The following is a 23,959-nucleotide window of genomic DNA, read 5'->3' as shown; positions in this document are numbered from 1 at the left end:
TACAGACCTGTCCTTTATAATCCACTGCATTTATTCCTGCATAAAGAGGAATAAAACTGCTGGCTAACAAAGCCTAGAAAACATAGGAAAAAAATATGAATAATTCTTATCTTATTTCCTTAACTGGGGAGAAATACTAATAATAATTCTATTTTAGCTCCCCTTTCAGACAATATGGTTTATAATTTTAATTATCAAAAAATGTATATGTGGCAAGATGGGAGTGAAGAGAAAAGAGTAGATCCATTTTAGAGTTAAAATCCAGGTATTCCCATTTGTCTACAATGTAAGATCTTTTTAAAAATCCTTTCTGTCGGTCCTGGACCAAGCCACCTATATTATCTTAGCATGAGACTTTAAAGAGAAACATCTATGAGTGTGACTCACTTAACAACTTCTTTGCTTAGCAATAGAAACTCTGGTCTCAATTGTTGTCATAACTTGAGGACTACCCATGAAGACCAGTTGTGAAGATTTCCAAGACAATTAGGTCATGAATTCCTGGCTATAAATATATCAACAGTCTTCATTTTTAAAGCAAGGGAGCTGTTCAAGTGAGGAACATGAAGACCTTGCAGGCCAAAACTAATAAAAACTAAACTCTTAAGACCCTGGAGAGAACTGGGTGATTGCACTTATAAGAGTAATATGCAACTTTCCTACCTTAACAAGATCTTCCCTGGAGGCAAAATGTGAAAGCAAATAATTTTTTCCATTCTTAGTACTAGTGACTGATATAAAGAGGCGATTTTCTGCTATCTCGTGGGCATTAGGGGGGAGGATTGAATCAATGTAGCCCCTATGGAAAACAGAATAAATATTAATCCACTTTAATAATTAAACAACTTCTAAATAATTTAGAAAAACATGAATGCTGCATTTCTCCATAGTAACTATCACAAACACAGTATCTCTGATGTACCATTTACTGGAGAATTTACAAGACAACCAAATTTGGCAGTATAAATATTTACAATCTTACCTAAGTTTTGTCATGAGATCATAACCAGGTGTTAGCGCTCCAAAATAGAGTCTTCTAGTATCTTCAGCAAGTTGGTAGGTTATATTTGTACATTTCTGAAAAAAGATTCATACACCAAATGTAAACACAGCTCCTCAACACATTAATCTAATTATGTGAAACATTTAACTGACTTTTTAACAGATGTATGCACACGAATGGATAGATGGATAGACGGACAGATAACAGGAATGTCGTTTGGGGAAGGTTTCTTTTTTATACACTCCAAATCTTTAAAATGCTACATATTAATAAGCAGGCTTCCTAATTAGAATACATTTAAGAAAACTTAACTGTGAGCCCATATGATTGGACCTTTGTAAAAGAAAAATCATACAACTAAGAAAAGATGTAGCCTCAAATAGAGAAGGGTCCAAAATCATGTTACTACAGTACTCTACTCTTTCACTGGTTAAATAATTATTTTTAAAACTTTTTTTAGTGAAGTTCCTATGATTAAAAAAAGGTGTCTATCCTACATATACCTTATATGCAGTGGTGGACTGCAAATTTTTTAACAACCGGTTCTCTGCCCTAATGACTGGGTGGGTGGGTGTGGCTTAGTGGGCATGGCTGGTGGGCGTGACCAACTTGATATCACTTACGTCAAGGGACACTTCATCTCGCCTGCCCTCTCATGACCGTGAGGATACTGCAACGGTCGTAAGTGTGAAAAACAGTCATAAGTCACTTTTTTCAGTGCCTTTGTAACTTTGAATGGTCAGTAAATGAACTGTTGTAAATCAAAGATTACCTGTACAAAAATACAAAAAGCTTCTTTGCTTGCAAAAAGCTGCCCTAAATACCAGTCATTAGATTAGAAATGGGGAAATACATACTGAAGATAAAATGAGTCACAGCAGTGATGGAAACCTAAACCATTCTGTCTGAATACCTTCCTTTTCCTCAGCAATACCTGAAACCCTGAGTTACAAATCAGGCAGGATGCCAGAGCACATTGAGGAATTAAAATAGTTAAAATACAAGGATAACTGTCAGCAGCCAAGTTATTCTTGTTCATAAAGTGAAACCCTTTAGCAGAGATGTCATTTAAGCTCTCTAGAAAGTGCATGGGCATATTTGGGCTACAAAATACCACGCTAAAGAGACAAATTAATAACATAAGTGAGGGCTAATCCCATTCTGCCTTTGTTCAGACCTTGCTGCAGGGAATTTTTGCCTATGAATATAGCTATCTATCTCTTTATCTCTTAAGTGTGACATCTTCTGTGGACTATTAAAGAAGGTAGGGACTGCTTTCTCCCTCTAAGAAAACATGTTTCTCCATTTTTCATTCAGGCAGATATATTCTTCCTTTTTAATATTTCTCAAAATATTTCATTCTTCTAGGAGGGGTGGATGCTAACTTTCTACAATTGGTGCCATGTTACTATGCCATATTATCATGAGAGAAAACTAAAACAAATTGGAAGGAGGATCCACTTATCAGTGAGCAATCATGTGCCTTGCCCACTCTAAAGCAATGCAAGAGACTCCTGTCCCAAAGTTGCTTTTTCAAGAGGCAACTGGACCTTCTGGAAACCAAGAAAATCCACTTCTCTCTTGAAAAAAGCACCTTTGGGACAACCATGACCTGGATGACTGAAGAATCTCCATAGATGAGACTCCTGTGCTCAATGAACTGACAAAGCACCCAGGAGAAGCAATCATTAGATCCATTTGTACCACTTAGATACCAGCTGGCCTCACTCACCTCACAAGATATCCTAAGGTAATCATCCAGATTTAAGGAAAGATCACATGCTCTCAGAAAGGCAGTAAAAAAATCAGACAGAATGCCAAGCTTGCATCCTGCCTCTCAGCCATTTCTTCTGTGACTATGCCAACCCTTCTGTAAATAGCTGTTCAAGGCCAGGAATAAAAGTACCACAAAAAACTCCGGGAGAGACAGGACTCCGGAGTAGTTCAGTCTACAGACAGAAAGTTTGGATAGTTTCTGAAAACACTTAAAGCAGCAGGGGTGGCAATAGAGATAAAGATTAGGCTAGAAATATACGCACACTAGAATCTTTCCTTCCTGCGTTCATTGCAGGATTAAACCTATAAAGTGGGAAAAGATTTCTTCCAACAAATGGTTCTCCAAACTACTCAGAAAATTAACGTCTAGTTCAGGAGAACTGTTGCGAACCGGTAACAGCCCACCTCTGCTTATATGTATATGCATTATGAGCTTTTGTCTCTTAGAAACCCCATGTATCAAAGTATCAGAACACATGTGTGAATAGTGTTACCAATATTGATAAATGAAGTAACATTCATTATGTTCCTACCCTCAGGAGACATCATAATTTTAATGAAAGTTATCATATTATTGAAGCTAAAGTAAATGAAAATCAACATGGAAGCAAAGAAAGACTTCTGAAATCATGCTAAGAATTGTGGTAAAGAAAAAGAAAAGCTACAGATCCTTGAAAAAAAAAAGACAGGCTTTTATTACTTTTATAATGTACAATTTATAAGGTGTAATATTGCCAGTAAATTATCCATTTATAGAATTATAAACTTATATATTTTGATGCCTACTTGACCACTTCATAGACTGATTGTAAATACAAGCAGAATTTTTTTTGTAATTAGTTATTTGTCTCATAATATTTCAAATGATGATAAGGATACATCAAAAGCTGCTAATTTATTTCCATTTAACTAAGATCTACTACTATTTTACTGAAATATTTAATGATGCCTAAATTTTTGTCCAGCTAGAGTGTAGTTTCTGAACTATAAAGGATTAGGATGAACAAAAGAGACCCTGGAATTTATGGAAGGAATCATAGTTTTAAATCAAAGAAAACTGCAGGTGACAATGTTTAGTTATTTTAATACCACAGACTTTCAGTATGTAATTTATTAAGATAAATTCTCATTAAAATGCAAAACTAGCTTTAACAGCTGTAGGTAGCATATGGGCAATCCCAAAGGTGCTGGAATTAAAGTTGGTTAAACAACAGTGATTTCCACCATTGACTTCCCAAACCCTTAAAAGGATGTGACCAAGATAGTTATTATTATTATTATTATTATTATTATTATTATTTATTATTATTATTATTATATTGGATTTCTATACCGCCCTTCTCCCTAAGGACTCAGGGCGGTGTACAGCCAGATTAAAAAAAAAAAAAGTTACAGCAGCCTTAGTTGAAATATGGCCCAGAGATAAAAGCATGGTCATCTGATTTACAAGTTCACAGTAAATAATAAGCTCAGTGCATAAATCCTGATCAGATGCAGTTGAGCTAGTATAAAACCAGGCAATAGACCAGTGTTTCCCAAACTTGGGAACTTTAAGAAGTGTGGACTTCAACTCCCAAAATTCCCCATCCAGCATGGCTGGCTGTGGGATTTTGGGAGTTGAAGTCCATACATCTTGAAGTTCCTAAGTTTGGGAAACACTGCAATAGACTAAGTTAAGTGAAATACAAAATAAATAAAATTGTACTGTAACCTATAGAACAAAGTGAAGATACTATGCAGATACTTCCCAAGTTATACAACCTAATTTTTTGTAAATAATTCCATTCCCAACTTCACTTGCATATAAACACACACCACTCTTAGGATCAAGCCTTGTCCCCTCAAAAGCTACCTCCACTTTTTGTCACTTCCCTGCCCTGCTTGCTATAGTTGTTCATGTACACTTCTACCACCTATTCAACCTGTTGGTTCCTCCCCTCCTGTGCCTTCTTTTGATAATATTTTCTTTCAAAATTATATTTTTGGTAATGTTTTACTTCAGATACACTGTCATTTACAGAGCAGTCATAAAACTATTTTCAGTTCTGATGAGATGAACAATTATCTGTAACTCAACCTATTCTATTCAATTATATTCATATTCTGATTAATATAATGGACAACATTAGACTTTGGGATACACAAACCTAGGATTTGCAATAGCAATTGCAAGTGCCACATAGGTTGGAAATTATCGTCAAACAGTATAGAATTGTTGTCAACTGCACAGACTCATTTTCCTGTGGCTGGCCTTATAAATTTAATATTAAATTTATAAGGCCTCATTGCTGCCCTTATAATAAATTAATAACACATTATAGCACATGTAAAAAAGGTTTTTCATCCACATTTAATAGGTGGTGAAGGAAGAGCAGCACATGCTATTGTTACACCTATTTCAATTGTATCAGTTCTATTAGCAGACATCTCTTACTCAGAAATATCTCAGTGACCATTAACATTTCCGTATATATGATAGTTGCATAAGACAATTACCTAATTTACTCCACAGGTAGACCTGGAACTTACCAGGACTGCGGTGAGTCAATGGTTAACAATTGTCAGTGTATATACTGGAATCTGTCCTTCATAGTGTGTAAATTGTGACATGTAAAACTGGTCAGTTATGTTTGATACAAATTTACACATTCTACAGCAGTTGTTCATCAAATCAACATGGTCATTAAACAAATTATTAAGCAAACACTGCAGTCATTAAGCAAACCAATGCTTCCCTATGGGCATGGTTTTGCTAAAAATGGAAGTGCCAATTTTTGGCAAAACTGCTGTAAAACATCATCACATGATGGCAGGAATGCTGCAAATGGCCATAAATGCAGCCCTATTGCCGAGCGCATAATGTTCGATCATATGACCACAGGGGGAGAGCACAACAATGGGAACTTCAAATCTGGGACATAAGTGGTGCCAAGTAGATACATCATAACTTCGAACAGCCACTAAGTGACTGGTTTTAATGAAGGACTACTTGTAGTTTGCTTAATAGTGGTACCTGGGGGAAAAAATCTAATTTTTGTTTTGCAGAACAAGTTAATACTGCAAATTTACAAGGCACAATAACTGGTTTAGCCAGATGTGCAATGTCAAAATTAACCAGTTCATATTATAACTTATGTTGTTAACATTATATCTTAGGTATTATATCGGAACATAATGTTTAAATCTGTAGAAATAACAACCCTGTTTCTAATCTTCATCATAGTAATCTTTATTTTTTTCAAATTCGTAGCCAAAAACAAGATAAAATACATCTGGAAATGCAAATTAAAATGAGTGAAATCAATTTGTTGTTGCAGTTTTCTCCTCTATAAAGTGTATAAAACACATTGGTCTTATTTTCAAAAGCTTAGCCGAGATCATCCAAAGCAGGTAGACTTAAGTTGTGTTTTCAAGATTACAAGTTCTTCTTCACAATTACCTCAATACTTTCTGGCACTGTTAAAAGAACAGTGGCAGTCAAAGCTCCTGAAGATGCTCCTGCAAAGGCCTTCACAACCTTCAATAACTTCTTACCATGTCTGCAAAAAGCAGATGCTGCCCCCAAGTGGTAGATCCCCAGAAAGCCAGAGGCTGCAAAGGATAAGTTGAGATGTTTCATCTTTGCTGTGGAAAGGAAATTTCAAAAGGAAACAGTTATTTAAGATTTCCCAAGCATTTTCTCCAAAATATGACATATATTAGACTAAATTAAAACCGAACAGATATAGTGCATTCAGAAAGTATTCAGACCTTCACTTTTGTCAATTTTGTTATGCTGCAGCCTGATTCTACAGTTGTTGAAATTCATTTTTTTTCTCATTAATCTACACTCAGTACCTCATAATGACAAAGTGAAAACGTAATTTTAGAAATCTCTATAAATTTATTAAAAAGAAAAAACTGAAATATCACATTGGCATAAGTATTCAGACACTTCACTCAGTACTTTGTTGAAGCACCTTTGAGAGTAATTACATCCTTCAGCCTTTTTGTGTATGATGCAATAAACAATCCCCCTGGACTGGGGGATTTTCTGCCATTCTCCCTAGCAAAATCTGTCAAGCTCAGTCAGGTTGGATGGCAACCATTGGAGGACAGCCATTTTCAGGTTCCTCCAGAGATGTTCAATCGAGTTCTGGTCAGGGCACTGGCTGAGCCACTCTAGGACATTCATAGAGTTGTCCCTAAGCCACTCCTATGTTGTCCTGGTTGATCGTTGTCATGTTGAACCTTCGGTCAAGTGAACCTTCGTCCCAGTCTGAGGCCCTGAGCACTGTGGAACATGCTGTCAACTGTCCGGTTGGCAAATTCAGAAAAAGAAACTCCTGGAACATTATTTTATCAAGAGTATAAACTTTATTGAATAAATCCACATTGGCACAGAAGCAAAATCAGCTCTGGGCTTCCCATGCAAAAGCATGCATAGTTCATTCCCCCTTTCCCCTCAGGCCACACACATTCCATTACGTCCACCAATCACTTCTGTTAATTTTGTTATGAGAACCAGCCAGCCACACTGTGACTTCTGCTCTGGGTGTCCTTGAAGTGAGGAGCAATGTCTCAAGGGAACCAATGATGCTTGGATACTGTTCCCCACCCTTGCATTCCAATCCACCACCACCCTTTCGTCAAGCTGAGAGCAAAGCGGAATATAGGTGAAAGTTCAAGTCAGTCTTGACACAGGTTTTCAATGAGGAGATGGCTGTATTTTGCTCCAGTCAGCTTTCTCTCAACCATGACCAGTCTCTGCTGCTGAAAAACACTCCCACAGTATGATCCAGCCACCATCATGCTTCACTGTTGTGATATTGGGTAAGTGATTAGTGGTGCCTGGTTTCCTCCAAACATAACATTTAGAATTAAGGTCAAACAGTTCAATCTTGGTTTCATCTGACCAGAGAATCTTGTTCCTCACAATTTAAGAGTCTTCAGGTGCTTTTTTGCAAACTCCAAGCAGGCTTTCATGTGTTTTCACTGAGAGGCTTCTGACTAGCCACTCTATCGTAAAGCCCAGATCAGTGGAGAGCTGCAGTGATGGTTGTCCTTTTGGAACTCTGTCCCATCTCCACTCAGGATCTCTGCAGTTCAGTCAGAGTGACCATCAGGTTCTTGGTCACCTCTCTTACTAAGGCCCTTCAATTGTTCAGTTTGACCAGGTGACCAGCTCTTGGAAGAGTCCTGGTTGTGCCAAACTTCTTCCATTTGAGAATTATGAAGGCCACTGTGCTCTTAGGAACTTTCACTACAGCAGAAATGTTATTGTAGCCTTCCCCCGATTATTGTCTTGCAATAATCCTGTCACTGAGCTCTGTAGGCAGTTTCTTTGATTTCATGGCTTTTGCTCTGCTACCGTATGTATTGTCAGCTGTGAGGCCTTCTATAGAGGTTTGTGTCTTTTCAAATCATTTCCAATCAATTTAATTTACCACAGGTGGACTCTAATCAAGGTGTAGAAACATATCAGCAACAATCAAGAGAAATGGGAGGTACCTGAGCTAAATTTCAAGTGTTGTTGCAAAGGTTCTGAACACTTATGCCAATGTGATTAGTTTCCACCCATTACTTCTTGTCCTACCCTCAGGTGCTTTGGAGAATAGCTTGACTCTCTCTTCTTTGTGGCAGCCCCTGAGATATTAGAACACTGCTATCATGTAACCCCTAGTCCTTCTTTTCATCAGACTAGACATGTCCAGTTCCAGCAACTGCTCTTAATTCACATGAATCTGAGGAGCTATGGAAAGAAATAGAAGATAACAAAAACTGTAGCAGAAAACAGATATTCCCAAATTTCAAAAATGGAAGAGAAAAAAGCCATGAAATATACATATTCTTTATAGCGAGCCACGTTCCAACTTGCTTTTGGAGGGCTGTGATTATAAAAATAGCATCTTTACATTATACCTTGAATAATAAGTATCAATAAAATACACAAAAGGTGGCTAATGAAGACAACAGAAAAAGCTTTATTACTACAGCATGGGTTTTTATTGTGTAGTCTACACTAGAAAATGGAATATGTTATGGCTAGTTTGTGTGCCAGAATACCTGCTATTATAAGGACTGTTCAGAAGAATAAAAACTCCTATTATAAGAAATATAATTATTCTTATAATTATAAGAAATATAATTATTAAAAACTCCTATTATAAGAAGTGCGTGCACTTCCGAACTGGTAGGGAAGGTAAGTAGATTTCACCCCTGGGTAGTACCTAAGAAAAAAGGAGGACACTAGATGTAAGATTGCAAGGAAAACATTATATAGGATATAGATCAAAATGGTTAAAGCTATGAGCCTCCTAAGTAGCAATGTTCAGCTACAAAAACTGACATTAAGAAAAAATAAAAGATTGATGCCTTTGAATTATGGACTATGGAAAACATTAATTGTACATGGCTAATATCACCATTGAATATTTTCTTCTTTCTATAGTAGGAAATGAGACCACAAAGACATTGCAATAAGTATCTCTTTTCAGCCCCATGTTTTCAAGGTAGTCTAATTCTTTTTAATTCCTGAAGCAAAAAATCCTCTATGTGCTTCACCTGTCCATGTCAAAAAATATACAATTACAATAACTTAGCTAAAATCTGCCCTCTTTCTTGATAGCCAATACCTGAAGCTATTAGCTATCAGATTTGTCTAGTAGAAGAGCCACCGATGTAGTCAAAAGTATTATTCACGCTTTCCCAAATAATCCCAATTTTTGTTTTTCTTATCCATGTTCACTAATGCCATAAACAATGTCACAAAAAGACATAATGCAGACTTTTCTCCAAATAGATTGAGTGATGGAGTATGAGATTAAAGACACATGATAATCATTACAGCATCCATTGGGCCCAATAGAGAAAAAGCCCAAATTCACAGAAATACCACCATCTCTTAATCGAACTCCTCTTCTTGTTGCACACACTGCAACAAACTAAAATCAGCTACCATTGGCACCCAGTCCACAACACACCCAGCCTTGGCAGCATTTTAATATATCTATCCCATTTCATTTATTTACGAAAATATGTTAAGTTATACATCAAATGCAATATTTTCTTTATCAAATTGATATGGTACAAATTTAAAAAGTACACTCTATCTACTATGTAGCAAAGAATAATGGAAGCCATTTACTTGTGTTAGTTTCAAGTCACTTCAAGGAATTTGGGATTCTTACCCCCCAAAAAAAGTGGAAGGATACCAATGCTTTTGTCTGCATTTATATCTCTAGCATGGTTCCCTCTAAGCCAAAACCATATAAATCATTCAGAGACTTAATGAGATGTGGTCAACCAAACCAACAGTATGGCTCTGTGATGAAAAAATGCCAGTATAATCTTAGACTTAGATCATGGAAATAACAAACTATTGTCAGGTAAATAAAATATGCACAGGTAGACTCTCAAATCCTGAATACTTGAGAGGGGATGTACTCACTACTTTCAAAAGATCTACCAATAGCATAATAGCAATAGCACTTAGACTTATATACTGCTTCACAGTGCTTTACAGCCCTCTCTAAGACATTTACAGAGTCAGCATATTTCCCCCAACAATCCCAGTCCTCATTTACCGACCTTGGAAGGATGGAAGGCTGAGTCAACCTTGAGCCAGTGAGACCTGAATTGCCAAACTGCTGGCAGCCAGTGATCAGCAGAAGTAGCCTGCAGTACTGCATTCTAACCACTGTGCTACCGCAGCTCATAATCATATCTAGATTCCATGTCAACACCGAGAAACAAATGGAACTAGAAAAAGGCTGGGCCGCAATGATAAGTCCCATTATATTTTTTTTTCCTTTTTTAAATACATGATAAAGCTATTCTGTGCTTATTTCATGTCATCTAAAGAAGATGTTGTTCTAAATATTATATTTTAAAGAAGCAGAAGTCAAATTTATTTTTATTTATTTATTTATTTATTATATTTCTATATCGCCTTTCTCCCGTAGGACTCAAGGCAGTGTACAGTCAAGAAAAATATAGATACACAAACATCATAAAATTGCTAATTAAAATTATTATTATAACATAGTTTGGCCCAATTAAATAGAACCTAAAATTAGATAACATTTTAAAAACATTCACATGTTCATATGTTTAGCCCCGCCTGTTGGAACATCAGGGTTTTGAGGGCACGGCGGAAAGCATGGAGATCAGGGATATTTCGTATCTGAGGGGGCAGTTCATTCCAAAGGGTTGGAGCCCTCACAGAGAAGGCCCTCCCCCTGGGACTCGTCAGTCGGCATAATTTGACTGACGGTACCCTAAGTAGTCCCTCCCTGTGAGAACGAACTGGTCGGTGGGAGGCTATTGGTGGCAAAAGACGGTCTCGTAGATACCCAGGTCCTGAGCCATGGAGCGCTTTAAAGGTGATAACTAACACCTTGAATCGCACCCAGAAGACCACCAGGAGTCAGCGCAGCTCGCGTAGGAGAGGTGTTACATGGGCGCAACGAGCTGTGCCCATAATCACCCGCGCGGCTACATTCTGGACCAGTTAGAGCCTCCAGGTGCTTTTTAAGGGGAGCCCCATGTAGAGAGCATTACATTACAGTAGTCCATACGGGAGGTGACTAGGGCGACCGTGCGCAAGGCGTCCCAATCCAGAAAGGGACGCAACTGGAAGATCAGGCGAACCTGATAAAAGGCACCCCTGGCCACGGCCGTCAAATGATCTTCTAAAGATAGCCGTGAATCCAGGAGGACACCCAAGTTGCGGGCCCTCTCTGTGGGGAGCAAGATCTCATCCCCAATTGTCAGTGATGGTACCAGCTGACTATACCGGGACACCGGAAACCACAGCCACTCGGTCTTGGAGGGGTTGAGTCTGAGCTTGTTTCTCCCCATCCAGATCCGCACGGCCTCCAGGCAACGGGACATCACAGCAAGGGCATCATTGGGGTGGTCTGGGGTAGAGATGTATAGCTGTGTGTCATCAGCATACTGATGAACACTCACCACGAAACCACGGATGATCTCGCCTAGCGGTTTTACATAAATGTTGAACAGAAGGGGTGAGAGGACTGACCCTTGCGGCACCCCACAAATAAGGTGCCTCGAGGTCGACCTCTGCCCCCCTGCCAACACAAACTGCGAATGGTCAGAGAGGAAGGAGATCCACCAAAGCACGGTGCCCCCTATTCCTAACCCCTCCAGCCGGTGCAGTAAGATACCATGGTCGATGGTATCAAAAGCCGCTGAGAGATCTAATAGGACCAGGATAGAGGAGCAACCTCTGTCCCGAGCCCTCCAGAGATCATCAACCAACGCGACCAATGCCGTTTCCGTGCTGTATCGTGACCTGAAAATGAAGATTGGGTAGGCCTCTTCTATAAGGGGTGCAACCAATTTTCATTGGAAGCCAAGATTAGAACCAATAAATGTACTTGCAAATGTGTGTGTGTGTGTGTGTGTGTGTGTGTGTGTGTGTGTAATCCCAGAAGCATTTTAACAGTAAGACCTGTTCAAAAGAACAAAGACTTAAGCTTTATTTTTACCTTCCACTACAGCTGTTTATTTTTACCTTCCACTACAGCTGTTTACTAGGAATACTCTACACATTTAATAAATAATACTCTTTAATGAATCATACCCTGTAAACATTTTTTCTTTCAAAAGTTGATTTTCCAGTCCAATGAAGCATTAAACCATAACCAATTTCAGCATTCTTAAGAGATCGCCTAAAACCCCAATTTCAAGGCAGCCTGATCAGAAAATTCAAATGAGATAAACATTGTGTATAAGATGCTACTTTAAAAAAATTATAAGAAAAAGGGTGCTTAATACCTTCCATCTCAAGATGTCTTCCACCATCTAGTGACTTGGATGAGTTCTTATTTACTTTATTTCCTTCTGTTACATTGAGATTATTTTTCATATCCGTTATGAACCATGTATTATGAGAGGATGCCTATGCACATCATAAGAAAGTTAATACCAAAAAATAAATTTAAAAAGCGATCACATATTTTTACCAATAGAAAATAATCACTAATTTCCAAAAGTAAGAGTATAGATTTGGTTTATCCCTATATATCAGTACGCTGACGACACCCAGCTGTACATCTCCACCCCGGATCACCCCAACGATGCCCTTGAAGTGATGTCCCGGTGCCTGGAGGCCGTACGGATCTGGATGGGGAGGAACAGGCTCAGGCTCAACCCATCCAAGACCGAGTGGCTGTGGTTTCCGATGTCCCGATATAGTCAGCTGGTACCATCACTGACAATTGGGGATGAGATTTTGCTCCCCACAGAGAGGGCCCGCAACTTGGGTGTCCTCCTGGACTCACGGCTGTCTTTAGAAGAGCACTTGACGGCCGTGACCGGGAGGATTTTTTATCAGGTTCGCCTGATTCGCCAGTTGCGTCCCTTTCTGGATCGGGACTCGTTACGCATGGTCACTCATGCCCTCGTCACCTCCCGCCTGGACTATTGTAATGCTCTCTACATGGGGCTCCCCTTGAGGAGCACCCGGAGGCTCCAACTGGCGCAGAGTGCGGCCGCGCGGGTGGTCATGGGAGCGACATGGTGCTCCCATGTAACACCTCTCCTGCATGAGCTGCACTGGCTCCCGGTGGTCTTCCGGGTGCGCTTCAAGGTTTTGGTTACCACCTTTAAAGCGCTCCATGGCTTAGGACCTGGTTATTTACGGGACCGCCTACTACCACCAATAGCCTCCCACCGGCCAGTACGCTCTCATAGAGAGGGACTCCTCCGGGTGCCGTGAGCCAAACAGTGACGACTGGCGCCCCTAGGGGGAGAGCCTTCCCTGTGGGGGCACCTACCATCTGGAATGAGCTCCCCCCGGAGATACGGAGGATCCCGGATCTGCGCTCCTTCCGCCGTGCTGTGAAGACCTTTTTATTCCATCAGGCGGGCTTGGCCTAATTTCTTCCCTTTTTAAATATGTAAATTTTAATCTGTTTTTAAATTATTGGGGTGTTTTAATCTGTCTGGGCCAAAATGATTTAATTTGATTTTATCTGGTTTTTAAATTTTTTGTATTTATGTATTTTATTATTGGCTGTTCACCGCCCTGAGTCCTTCGGGAGTAGGGCGGTATACAAATCAAATAAACCTAAACCTAAACCATATATGGAACCATTTCCCACCTATCAATTGCAATCTAAATTATATTTTTTCTGAATGATCAGGTGATTACCCACTGCTATTGTTAGAAACAAGAATTGAAAAGTCTTGAAAAGTTTACACTATTTTAAAAAGATAGTAGAGCTTGTCATCAAAATTAATTTCCCATTCACAGCAATGTTCATCTGGAGTAGACATATTTGCCTAGCCTCAGCCCAAACATAGAATAAATTCTATCTGTGATCTAACAAGGAAAGAAGGACCTTTGTTACATACCCAGAGCCTTCATACATGTAAATTACAGTATTTCATATCATAATTGCCATTAAATTGTGAAGTAGTAACCCTACAGGTAGAGCATAAGTAATTGTAGTATAATGCTTTTTACTTCCATCTCAAGAACCCAATTCAGGTGTCCACAGAATCAACAGTATTAAAAGGCACAGAGAGGTCAAAGAGTACACCTGAAATATATATTCATATTTTATTCTAAACTTCTGCATTCAGGAAATGTTTTTAAGGAATTGTAGTAGAATTGTTTGGAAATGACAAAGTAATTAACTTATGGACTTTTTTGTTATTGCTTCCCCATGTACCCAAAAAAACAAAAACAAAGATAGACAATGATCCAGAGAATATATGTTTTATATATGTCCATATTAAAAGATTAAGGCTGCATAAACAGAGACCAATCCCATGAAATCCCATCAAACAGCACAAACTATTCTGACAATCTTGAAATATTTTCACTTTAAGAATTTTTTTTTCATTTCCATGTACCTGTGAGGTGCTTCCCCAAATAAAACATGGGTTTCAAAGAATATTCTTATAATTCATTTTCTAGAAAAGTAGGTTTTCTCATTAATTTATATAAATTATCACACATGATTATTTATATAAATTAATAAAAATATATGGTAATTTCCCCTTCCTACAGGACTCCTTGCATACTATGTATTCAAAAATTAAATGCATGCATTTATTAGGCCACGTTAAAAGTTTTTCAAAAAGCCTTCAAAACATACCATGTTTCCCCGAAAATAAGACCCTGTCTTATATTTTTTCGAACCCTGAAATAAGTGCTTGGCCTTATTGCCATGCGCTCAAAAGCCCAATTGGGCTTATTATCAGGGGATGTCTTATTTTGGGGAAAACAGAGTAATAAATTTAACACGACATTTAGAATTTGTAGAATATAATTAAAGTTTCCTATTTTTTCACATGAAGATAAAGGTAAGAAATAATACTTACACTGTATGTGGGTAAAAGATGAAAAGCTTGTAAAACATAACACTGATCAGATTTGTCAAAACTTTTGGGTCTACATAGAGAATTGTGCAGTCCATCTTGCTTCAATTGCAGCCTCTGTCTTAGGGATCTATATATCCTCTTGGTAGCCCACATGCCTTTAAATGAGTCCAGTTTATAGAGTTTATCTTGCTGCCCATCAGGAAAAAAGATTGAGGCACTTAAAAGGATTGTTAGTAATGTTATTCAGGAAGAATACAAACATAACATTCTTGATGTTTTCTGATAACAACAAACAATTGAAATTTATCTGGTCAGGTTAAGAAAATATCTGCAAGCAAACAACCAAACTCAGAGAACACCAAGGACTTCATCAAATAAAACAATGGTTATCAAGATAGTATAACAAACTAATTGTGTAATTAATTACAGTAAATTAGATACAACAAAAATGAACTAATTGTGTAGGAAAATATGAAATGCAGAATATATACATTAAGGGTTCCAAGATCAGAAGCTCCAAGCCTCTTAGTATCATTCAAGAATGACCCCATTTTAAAAATAACCTTATTATGTTTAAGATTCAACCCCATGCCTTAAACACAAGTTGCATATCCATGAAAACAAGATTTTAAAATTTTATAAAAATCAAGCTCAGAATATCATAATAAGTTTAATGCAATAGATATCCTAGTCATGCCAATATTAGGATTTTAAATAAAAATAGGCTTTGTAGGAATTTTATCATTTCTCATAACATAAGAGGATTTTGTTATGCATACATATATGCATACAAATTGCAGGATCTACCATTTATATTATTAATTTCATTACTAAGTTTTTCTTTCAGAACAACAATTTTATTAACTGATTTTGGCAGAACAGAAATGCTTTTTTTAAAAAAAGTTTCCTTAGTGAACTGTGAGGACAGCAAAGGGTTGTTGCAATTCATTATTCAGAAACCAAATCAGAGGGAAAATCCAAGTACTATCTCATAAACTTCATGGCTAGGAATCATGAACATTAAGAAAAACATAAAGCACATTTCAAACCTTATCTTCTCTGAAGTAAACCTCACAGAGTTTAACACATTTTACTCTTAAAAAGAAGCATGAAAAGAAGCATTAAGGAATTTAATCTAGTAAGGATATTTCCATATCCTTAACAATTCACCTCAGTTCTATGAAGTACAGGTCATATGCTCCACTTTAAAAATCAGAATTATTGCCAGTACAACAGATCTAACAAGGTTGGTAATGCCTATTTATACTTTCGATACCCAGTGCATATATGTTTAATAATGTTATATTAAGCTTTCATAACTTCAGGCTGCCTTTTCTCCCAGTCAACTCCTTTATCTGTTTATCAAGCAAAACATTAAAATGAGATAAACCATTATTAATCAGATTCCTGCTTATAGCAGTTTAAAAAAAAACACAAGTCTTTTCAAAACAGCATAAGAAGTGATATTTGCTGTTGTACCAAAATGCAACGTTAGGAAAACATGCCTATTATTTATTTATTCTTGATTTCTATTAGATTAGTCTTCTAATTTTCCAAGTTTTATTTAAAATTTGTATATTGCTGTTTTGCTATATAGCTAAGAATAAAACTAAACTATTTGCAAAAAACTAACCCAGTTTTGATTCAACTAACCTGGCTTGGGGAAGTGGCAATATAACCACATTTCACTTCTAGACAGGAGCCAGTTTGCAAGTGTGTGGATTTCTTATTTTTGATTACAGTATAATCCGATACATATTTTAAAGACATAGCACATGTAACCTCTGTTGCTCGATGAGGAAGTATTGGAGCCTCCAGTTTGCCACTGTTCGAAATTTCAGTTGGTATAATCAGATAAAGCACCAATTTTTCTTCCCTGTAGTCAACATGTCTGTTTTGGCTTTCCCTTACTTATTCAACAGAAAAAATAGAGCAGTAAAGAATTTGAGGCCAAGATGCCTCAATCTGGAACAGAGGAGCAGCCATTAGTGTCACTCACAATTGGTTATTAAGGCATTACTAACAAGGACAAAGACTGAACCAACAGTCCAGAGATTTAAGGCATTATAATTTATCACTTTTTCAGCTAAACAGCCCAGCGCTTTTGTGCGAGAATAATAAATCTAATGAGCTTGGTCAAGTAAGTGAATTTAAATCATCACTACCATATTGATCGGGCCTGCTATAAAACTGGCAAACCGCAGGCTGAACAACCATCTTATTTGGCAGTAATCTTCAATGGGGCTTCCCAGTTTCCCAGCTGGACTCAAAAGGTGAATTTTACTCTGCTCAAATACTGCAGAATCAATGCTGAAAGGTCATGTCTCTAAATTTTAAGATTCCTTTTATGTTGCTACAGCTTTTCATACACTTTAAACCAAAGCTTCCAGCCTATTAAAGCCATTATAAGGGAGGAGCAATGGGAAAAGATTCAGCTGTATCTCAGCAACTTTTCCCCTTTATAAACTATTAATTCACCTTTGTTCATTTTATAAGAGTACTAATCCTCTTTTGACAAGTCCACTCCACCAAATGAATTGCATTCAATGGAATTATTTTAGGATAACGGTGCTGGCCTTTAAGGTGACATAAAACTCAACTGTTTCCTGCTGCACAAACATAAATAATTGGGCTCTCTCTTTAGAGAACTAGCATAATCTAGCAATTTAAAAGCCAGGACTCACTGGGGAAGGGTCCTCCTTCCATACAGACAGCTAGCACGGAATGACCAACACCAGAGGGCCCTGAACGTCTGAACAAGAGACAGAAAAGGGTGGCAATATTCAGAAGCCGAAATGCTCGTCTCTGCAAACACAGCCTGATGATAAATGGCGACGTTAATCTCCAAGCGAGTCCCAAGCAACAGGTCAAATCTCCAAACGAGTCCCGACCGACTGACCAAAGGGGTTATAATATATATATTATAAAATATATATAAAATATCTATTTTAGCATCTTATTTTATCCCGAGAAACTTATTCGGAGCTGAAAGGATTAAATGGATCAATTTCGAAGAAACGTAGCCAAGCTAAGAAAAAGGCTTGAATCCGCATTTTTCAATTTCAGCACTTGGCGGAGTGCAAGGCAAAGAACAGAACTTCCATAATATACCTCCGCTTACTCCTCTCTTCCGCCTCTTCGCCTCTTTTCTTCCTCCAAGGAAAGCCGCGTCTTGCTTTTCATGCCCTCAGTTTACCTTAATGCGGACGGCTGATTCCACACAGCTACCGCGTCTTTCTTAAAGAGACAGACCCCGCACGAAAGGAAAAGTTTGTTTCTATTCCACTCTCGCTGGGCTTTCGCAAGTGGGTTTCTTACATTAATTATTACTATATTAAATTAATTCTTTTTATCAGTTCGCGAGAGATTCTCACTTTTTCTCAAGTGTAAATCAGCCGTGTGAGCTGCTGCGGTTGGGTGGAAAGGGAAAATTTGAAGCAGGAGGAAGATGCAGCAGGCTATCAATACAAGAGGTATTAGGCTTGCTTGCGGACAACGTCTAGTCGCCAACAAAATAAAGACCCGTATGATACTACAGGTTGCTAAATCCAACCCAGATCTGGTAGTCTGAACATTTAATATTTGTTGATGACATTGTTAACATGTAAGGAGTAAGAAGCTGTAATAACTGGTTTGTTTATATTAGTATTTATATTAAAAAATGTATAAATGAAAATTTACATGTCCCCATAGAGAGTCCCAGAAGATATATTTATAACCGTCTTTGCCAGCCTACTAAAAAGCAAATGTACAATAGGATAATCCGAGTGGCGAAGCATAAACATGTAATAAATTTCATCATCTGGTGGTGGATCATAACTGCAAGTGACCTCCATCTATGTTCACTTGTTCAAAATGTTTGACTCCTCTTAATCTATAAGATCCTGACAGTGGCTGAAGCTTAACCAGAGTTCTACAATTCTTATAGAAAAGCTTAATAAATTTTCAAGGTATTTGCCTTTATTTTTCAAATGGAGAAAACTGTAGCATTCTGGAAATAAAACAACAAAAAAGACACTGGCACTTTTCAGTCTTTTGTTAAAACCACAAGATAGCTTTAGATTCCCAAGAGAATCAGAGGTGAAGATAAAGTCGGCTTAGCTATTAATTCTTACAGCACAAAAAAGAAAGTTTGTACTGACACAGCAAGCCTTGAAAATGAGACTTGTGGAAATATTTAAATTAACTCAATTATTGTGTATTGTAAACACATGAGAATGCTTTAAATATACACTGAGTAGATACAGTAAATCATGTGGATATAGTGTGGAAAGAAAATAAGATTGCTAATGTATATTGTAAACACTAAGTGATTTTTTTCCTCTGCCATTTCTTTGTGTTTATGTGTGTATAAGCCATTATTGCTTTCTCATTCCAAGCAGTGATTAATACATCTTTGAAGCATGGAACTACCCCAAATTCAATTTGGATCCTCACTTGTCCACACTCATATTTTTACAATCACTTTCCCAATATATTTTCACAGGCTGAAATTGTCTTACAAATGACTTGCCCTGAATCCAGGTAATAATTTGTTTTATTTCATCAAACTAATTAAAAAAGTAGAGGTGTGGTGTGGTTGAGTGGAGGAGCATATCTAACTAGAATGAATGAATAATATAACAAAGGAGAAAGTAGAAAAGGAAGAAAAAGGACATGAAATTTAACTCACAAGCAAAATAGCATTCAAAAATTAAATGTATTTTTTTTCTAGGTCTTTTTCTTTGCCCTTTTTGTCATTAAAACAAGTTAAAGAAAAGCAGAGAATGCCTTCTGCAAATTTCAAATGATTGAAATGACTTCTGCTGCCTGTTGGCTGCCTGCAATTTAGCAGTTCAAATCTCATCAGGCTCAAGATTGACTCAGCCTTCCATCCTTCCAAGGTGGATAAAATGAGGACCCAGATTGTTGGGGGCAATATGCTGACTCTGTAAACTGCTTCTAGAGAGCTGTAAAAACACTGTGAGGAGGTATATAAGTCTAATTGCTATTGCTATTAACTCAAGATGTATGCTTACCTTGTGTGTGTGTGTGTGAGAGAGAGAGAGAGAGACCGAGAGACAGAGAGAGACAGAGGTACAGAGAGACAACATGTAATGCCAATACAATTAAAATTACTATTGGAATACAGCTCTCTCACGCACTCTCACTCTTTCTCTCTCACACACACACAAATGTAAACCATTGCATCTTTTTCAAAAATCTGAATAATAAAAAATTATCAAAAGGAGTCCAGGATTGGAAGTTTCATCTGGACATAACAGATTTTCATTCAAAGCTTCTGTTAGTATAATCCATTTCCTATTAGCACCAGTAAAAGATTTTAAAACCAGTTAAACACTTTAACAAAGCTAATGACACCACCATTAATAATTATAAATTATTTAGGAATTAAACAAAACATAGTCCTCCAGGCCAACTCAATCAGCCAATTAACTATTGGATTTAAGAAACCATATTAAAAACTTTCTCAGCAGTCGATGCTTCCCTTACCCCATGAAAAAAACTTTTGGATTTTGGTGATGATGAGTTAAAGCAATTAGATCAATTAGATCACCACCTTGACAATGTCATACAACCCAAGCACAGATAATAATTTCTGTAGTCCAAGATAGCTGTGAAATCTTAGCATCTATATTTATAAAACAAAGAGATCCGTATTCGTAACAATAAGATCCTGAACTTTTTCTCATGAAAATAAAGCCATTGCAGGAAAAGAGCCATGTTAGTCTATGATGATAGAAAATCAGACTGGGAGCATATTTCCTGATTTCCAAATTTCATCAAAAGGCGTGTGCTATATACATTAATAACATTTGTTTAAAAAGATGCTGTCTGATCTGATTTTTTTGTGAAAATGACAGAAATCTATTCAAAAAATCTTCATTAAACACTTCTGTTAAAGTAGAATGTAGAAATGCAACACCTTTTTTTTTTCTCTTTTAGGTGGAAAGACACCAGACAAAGGAAACCTTCCTAGTTCATAGATTGAAAGGACATTCCCAAGTTTTGGAATAAATGTGTAAAATTTGGTTTGCAATTTAATCTTGAAACAATTTTGTTTACACTTTCTGCTAAAAAATGAGCAAATCTAATCTGTTGTTGAGATATACTGTTGAGAAATATACTATGTGTACTTTTTAAGAAGAAAAAAAACCCCTCAGAACTAGATTATTAGAGTATACTTCTACATATCATGCAGTGTTTTATTATTTAATTAGTTTAAGTCTACATTTGAAATTGAATGTGTGGATGACCTTGGGGGATGGGAGAAAGATATGGTGCCTATGAAAAAAAATCAGACAAGATAGGAAGGGGCCCCCAAGGAGCTAACATTCAGAGACAGAAATTTAGGAAGCATCCGCCCTAAGTTAAAAGTGGTGGCAGGAAGTTTGTACTTGCAAAATTGATATCAGCCCTCTTAGGTAAACCAGACAGGAAATACAACTAGATGAACTAATTCTACTTTATTATAAGGTTATTGTCAATCTTGGAGCCATCTTTGGAGCATCTTTAGGGTTGCCACAGCGAGGCTCGCTGGAGCTTTGGGAAAGGAGGGGGGAGTAGAGATAGCTGCGGGGGATATGTAGCCAAAATAACATTCTTTCTTCTGGGAACCAAGGACACTCTCACCAGCACCTGGAGGGACTTGAAAGGGAGGAATGAGGAGAGAGACCTGATTGGGGCATGTGATGGTTGTGTGTAATGTGGGGAAGAACTTTGGATTTTGAACTGACTGGGGAAAACCCGGGGAACTTCAGATTTGGGTTTTCATCAGCTGTGCCAATTGTTGTTGTTAGTTGCGAAGTAGTGTCCGACCCATTGCGACCCCATGGACAACTTTCCTCGAGGCCTTCCTGTCCTCTACCATCTCCCAGAGACCATTTAAGCTCACGCCAACTGCTTCAGTCAGCTGTGTCATATTGACATGCTTAATAAATCTATACTTTGAGGAACCCTGCCTTGGAGTCATGATTTCCTATGGGCTCTTACTTGGAACCCTGACAGTTATATTAACAGAAACTTGCAAGTCAGTCCCTCCAAGATAATATGACTAGATGAACTAATTCTGCTTTTATCGTAAGGTTACATTAACAGAATATTCAAGAGTTCAATAAAATCTGCAAACAACAAACAATTATTTCACAGTCTCCTCTGTAAATTTAAATTTAATTGTTATTTGTTTTATAGCAGTTCAATTGCCTGCTACTTCTTTTATAATGCAAATACTAATTAATGTGGATTTCCTGTATCCCACATTAAAGATAGCAGTGAAACCAACATGAAAAAAATTCTACCATCCCGTATACCATCTGTTTCAAAAAAAAACTAAGATTCAACAAGAATACATTTATATTCCATTTGAAACTTGTTTGCAACTTATAGATATATGAAGCAGTTAGCTTTACCTAAAACTATCACAAATGAAAACAAGCAAAATGTGTGACAGGCAAAATAGCAGACATGTTTTTATTTAATCCAGAATGCTGATAAGGCAGCACTAAGAATCTCGTAAAGACTTCCTTCACAGCCTAACAGCAATTGATTTAAAGCCATATTTTCTAAATATAGTGCCTTCCTATTATGTTAGACTAATATTTACATCCTCATCTAACAACACCAGTGAGGATTATTGTCTAATTAATACATCTAGAATGCATCTGAAGATGGCTAATATAGAAATTTTGTTTCGTGACATAAAGCTGGTACTCAAGAAAATCAAAAACAGTTGTGAGAGAAAAAAATTAAGTGAGACTTTATCAGTGAAGGTCATCAGCACCTTAATTGAACCTAGCAGGATATTTAAATGTTAAATGTTGTGCTGTGCCCCGTGATTGTCTGAGCCTTTTTTTTTTTTTACTTTTTTAAAGCATTTTTTTTACTACCTATTTGCCCGAACCAGTAGTAAAAAAATGCTTAAAAAGTAAAAAAAAAAAAAAAAGTTCGGACAATCAGCTGAGCATTTCACCCCTGGGGTGGACCCAGTAATTGCCCTTGGGTCAACAATGCACAAATTTCTTTTACAGGCCTTTGTTTTCCCACTTGAAATAACTGTAACATAATGAAAGTGTAATGCTGAGGTCCTACAAAACATAAATAGTGACAAGTGTTATATTAAGTTATTGTTTATATTATAAATAAAAGCAGTTATAGGATATTATAAATAAATAATTTCACTCCATGAAATAACATGATTATGCTGAAGCAAAAACTCAAACGATTTAGAATCTGAGTCAAAACTCCATATGCATAGTCCTCACTTAACAATGGTAAAGTGATCAGCAATTCTGTTGCTAAGCAATGTTGTGTGGTGTGATGACACATGACTGCATTAACATGATGGCAGTTGTGGGAGACCTAGTTGCTCTCATTAGGTAAGTCCGGCACAATTGCAGTGTCTTGCAATTATGTGATCACCTTTTGTGACTTTCTCTGCTGGCTTCCTCATTGACTTCACTTGTCAGAAGCCAGCAAGGAAGGTTTCAAATGGCGGCGATGTGAGTATGGAATGCTGCAATGGTATAATTGTGAGCTGTTTGCCAAATGCCCAAATCATGATCACAGGACCAGAACGGTGCTACAACGGCTACAACCATGAGGACCTGATGTAATCACCCTCATCCAATGCCACTATAACTTCAGCCAGTCACCAAATGAGTAGTTATTCAATTAAGACTACCTGAAACTCATTTCATGATGAAATAAACTATTTTAAGGCACATGACAATATTGATAAGTTATTGGATATTAAGGATGTTCCAAAATCTGTTGCAAAAAGAGGTCGGCTCGATATCTAATATGACAAAGTTGGCCTTGTAATAAAAATTAAAGTAAAAAAAAAAA

At 37.3% G+C, this 23,959-nt stretch overlaps 1 protein-coding gene and 1 long non-coding RNA gene across 15 annotated transcripts in view; one reads left to right on the top strand and one right to left on the bottom strand.

Annotated features, from left to right (window-relative positions):
• The window catches only part of PNPLA4 (patatin like domain 4, phospholipase and triacylglycerol lipase), a 23,240-nt gene extending 4,887 nt beyond the window's left edge, over positions 1-18,353 (bottom strand). For 2 of the 14 annotated variants that reach the window (XM_060686669.2, XM_087871453.1), the window contains exons 1-7: positions 16,769-17,008; positions 15,116-15,304; positions 12,560-12,683; positions 6,219-6,403; positions 983-1,077; positions 664-799; positions 8-73 (exon numbers count right to left, since the gene is read on the bottom strand). In XM_060686669.2, coding sequence (XP_060542652.1) covers positions 8-73; positions 664-799; positions 983-1,077; positions 6,219-6,403; positions 12,560-12,683; positions 15,116-15,304; positions 16,769-16,885 — 912 coding nt within the window. In that variant the 5' untranslated portion in view covers positions 16,886-17,008. Of the gene's footprint in view, positions 1-7; positions 74-663; positions 800-982; positions 1,078-6,218; positions 6,404-12,559; positions 12,684-15,115; positions 15,333-16,768; positions 17,083-18,226 lie in introns of those variants that run through there. The other 12 variants (XM_034435803.2, XM_087871458.1, XM_034435794.3 and 9 more) reach the window with 12 other exon arrangements.
• On the top strand, positions 18,327-23,959 carry LOC117676394 (uncharacterized). Its single transcript, XR_004594418.3, has 3 exons — positions 18,327-18,420; positions 19,602-19,639; positions 21,062-23,959. It is a non-coding gene; the product is annotated as an uncharacterized LOC117676394 (long non-coding RNA).

The sequence above is a fragment of the Pantherophis guttatus genome, chromosome 5 (assembly GCF_059756535.1).
Source record: "Pantherophis guttatus breed Tessera chromosome 5, ASM5975653v1, whole genome shotgun sequence".
NCBI classification, from domain to species: Eukaryota; Metazoa; Chordata; class Lepidosauria; order Squamata; family Colubridae; genus Pantherophis; species Pantherophis guttatus.
The sequence above is the reverse complement of the archived record's forward strand: the minus strand, read 5'-3'. Positions and strand labels throughout refer to the sequence as shown.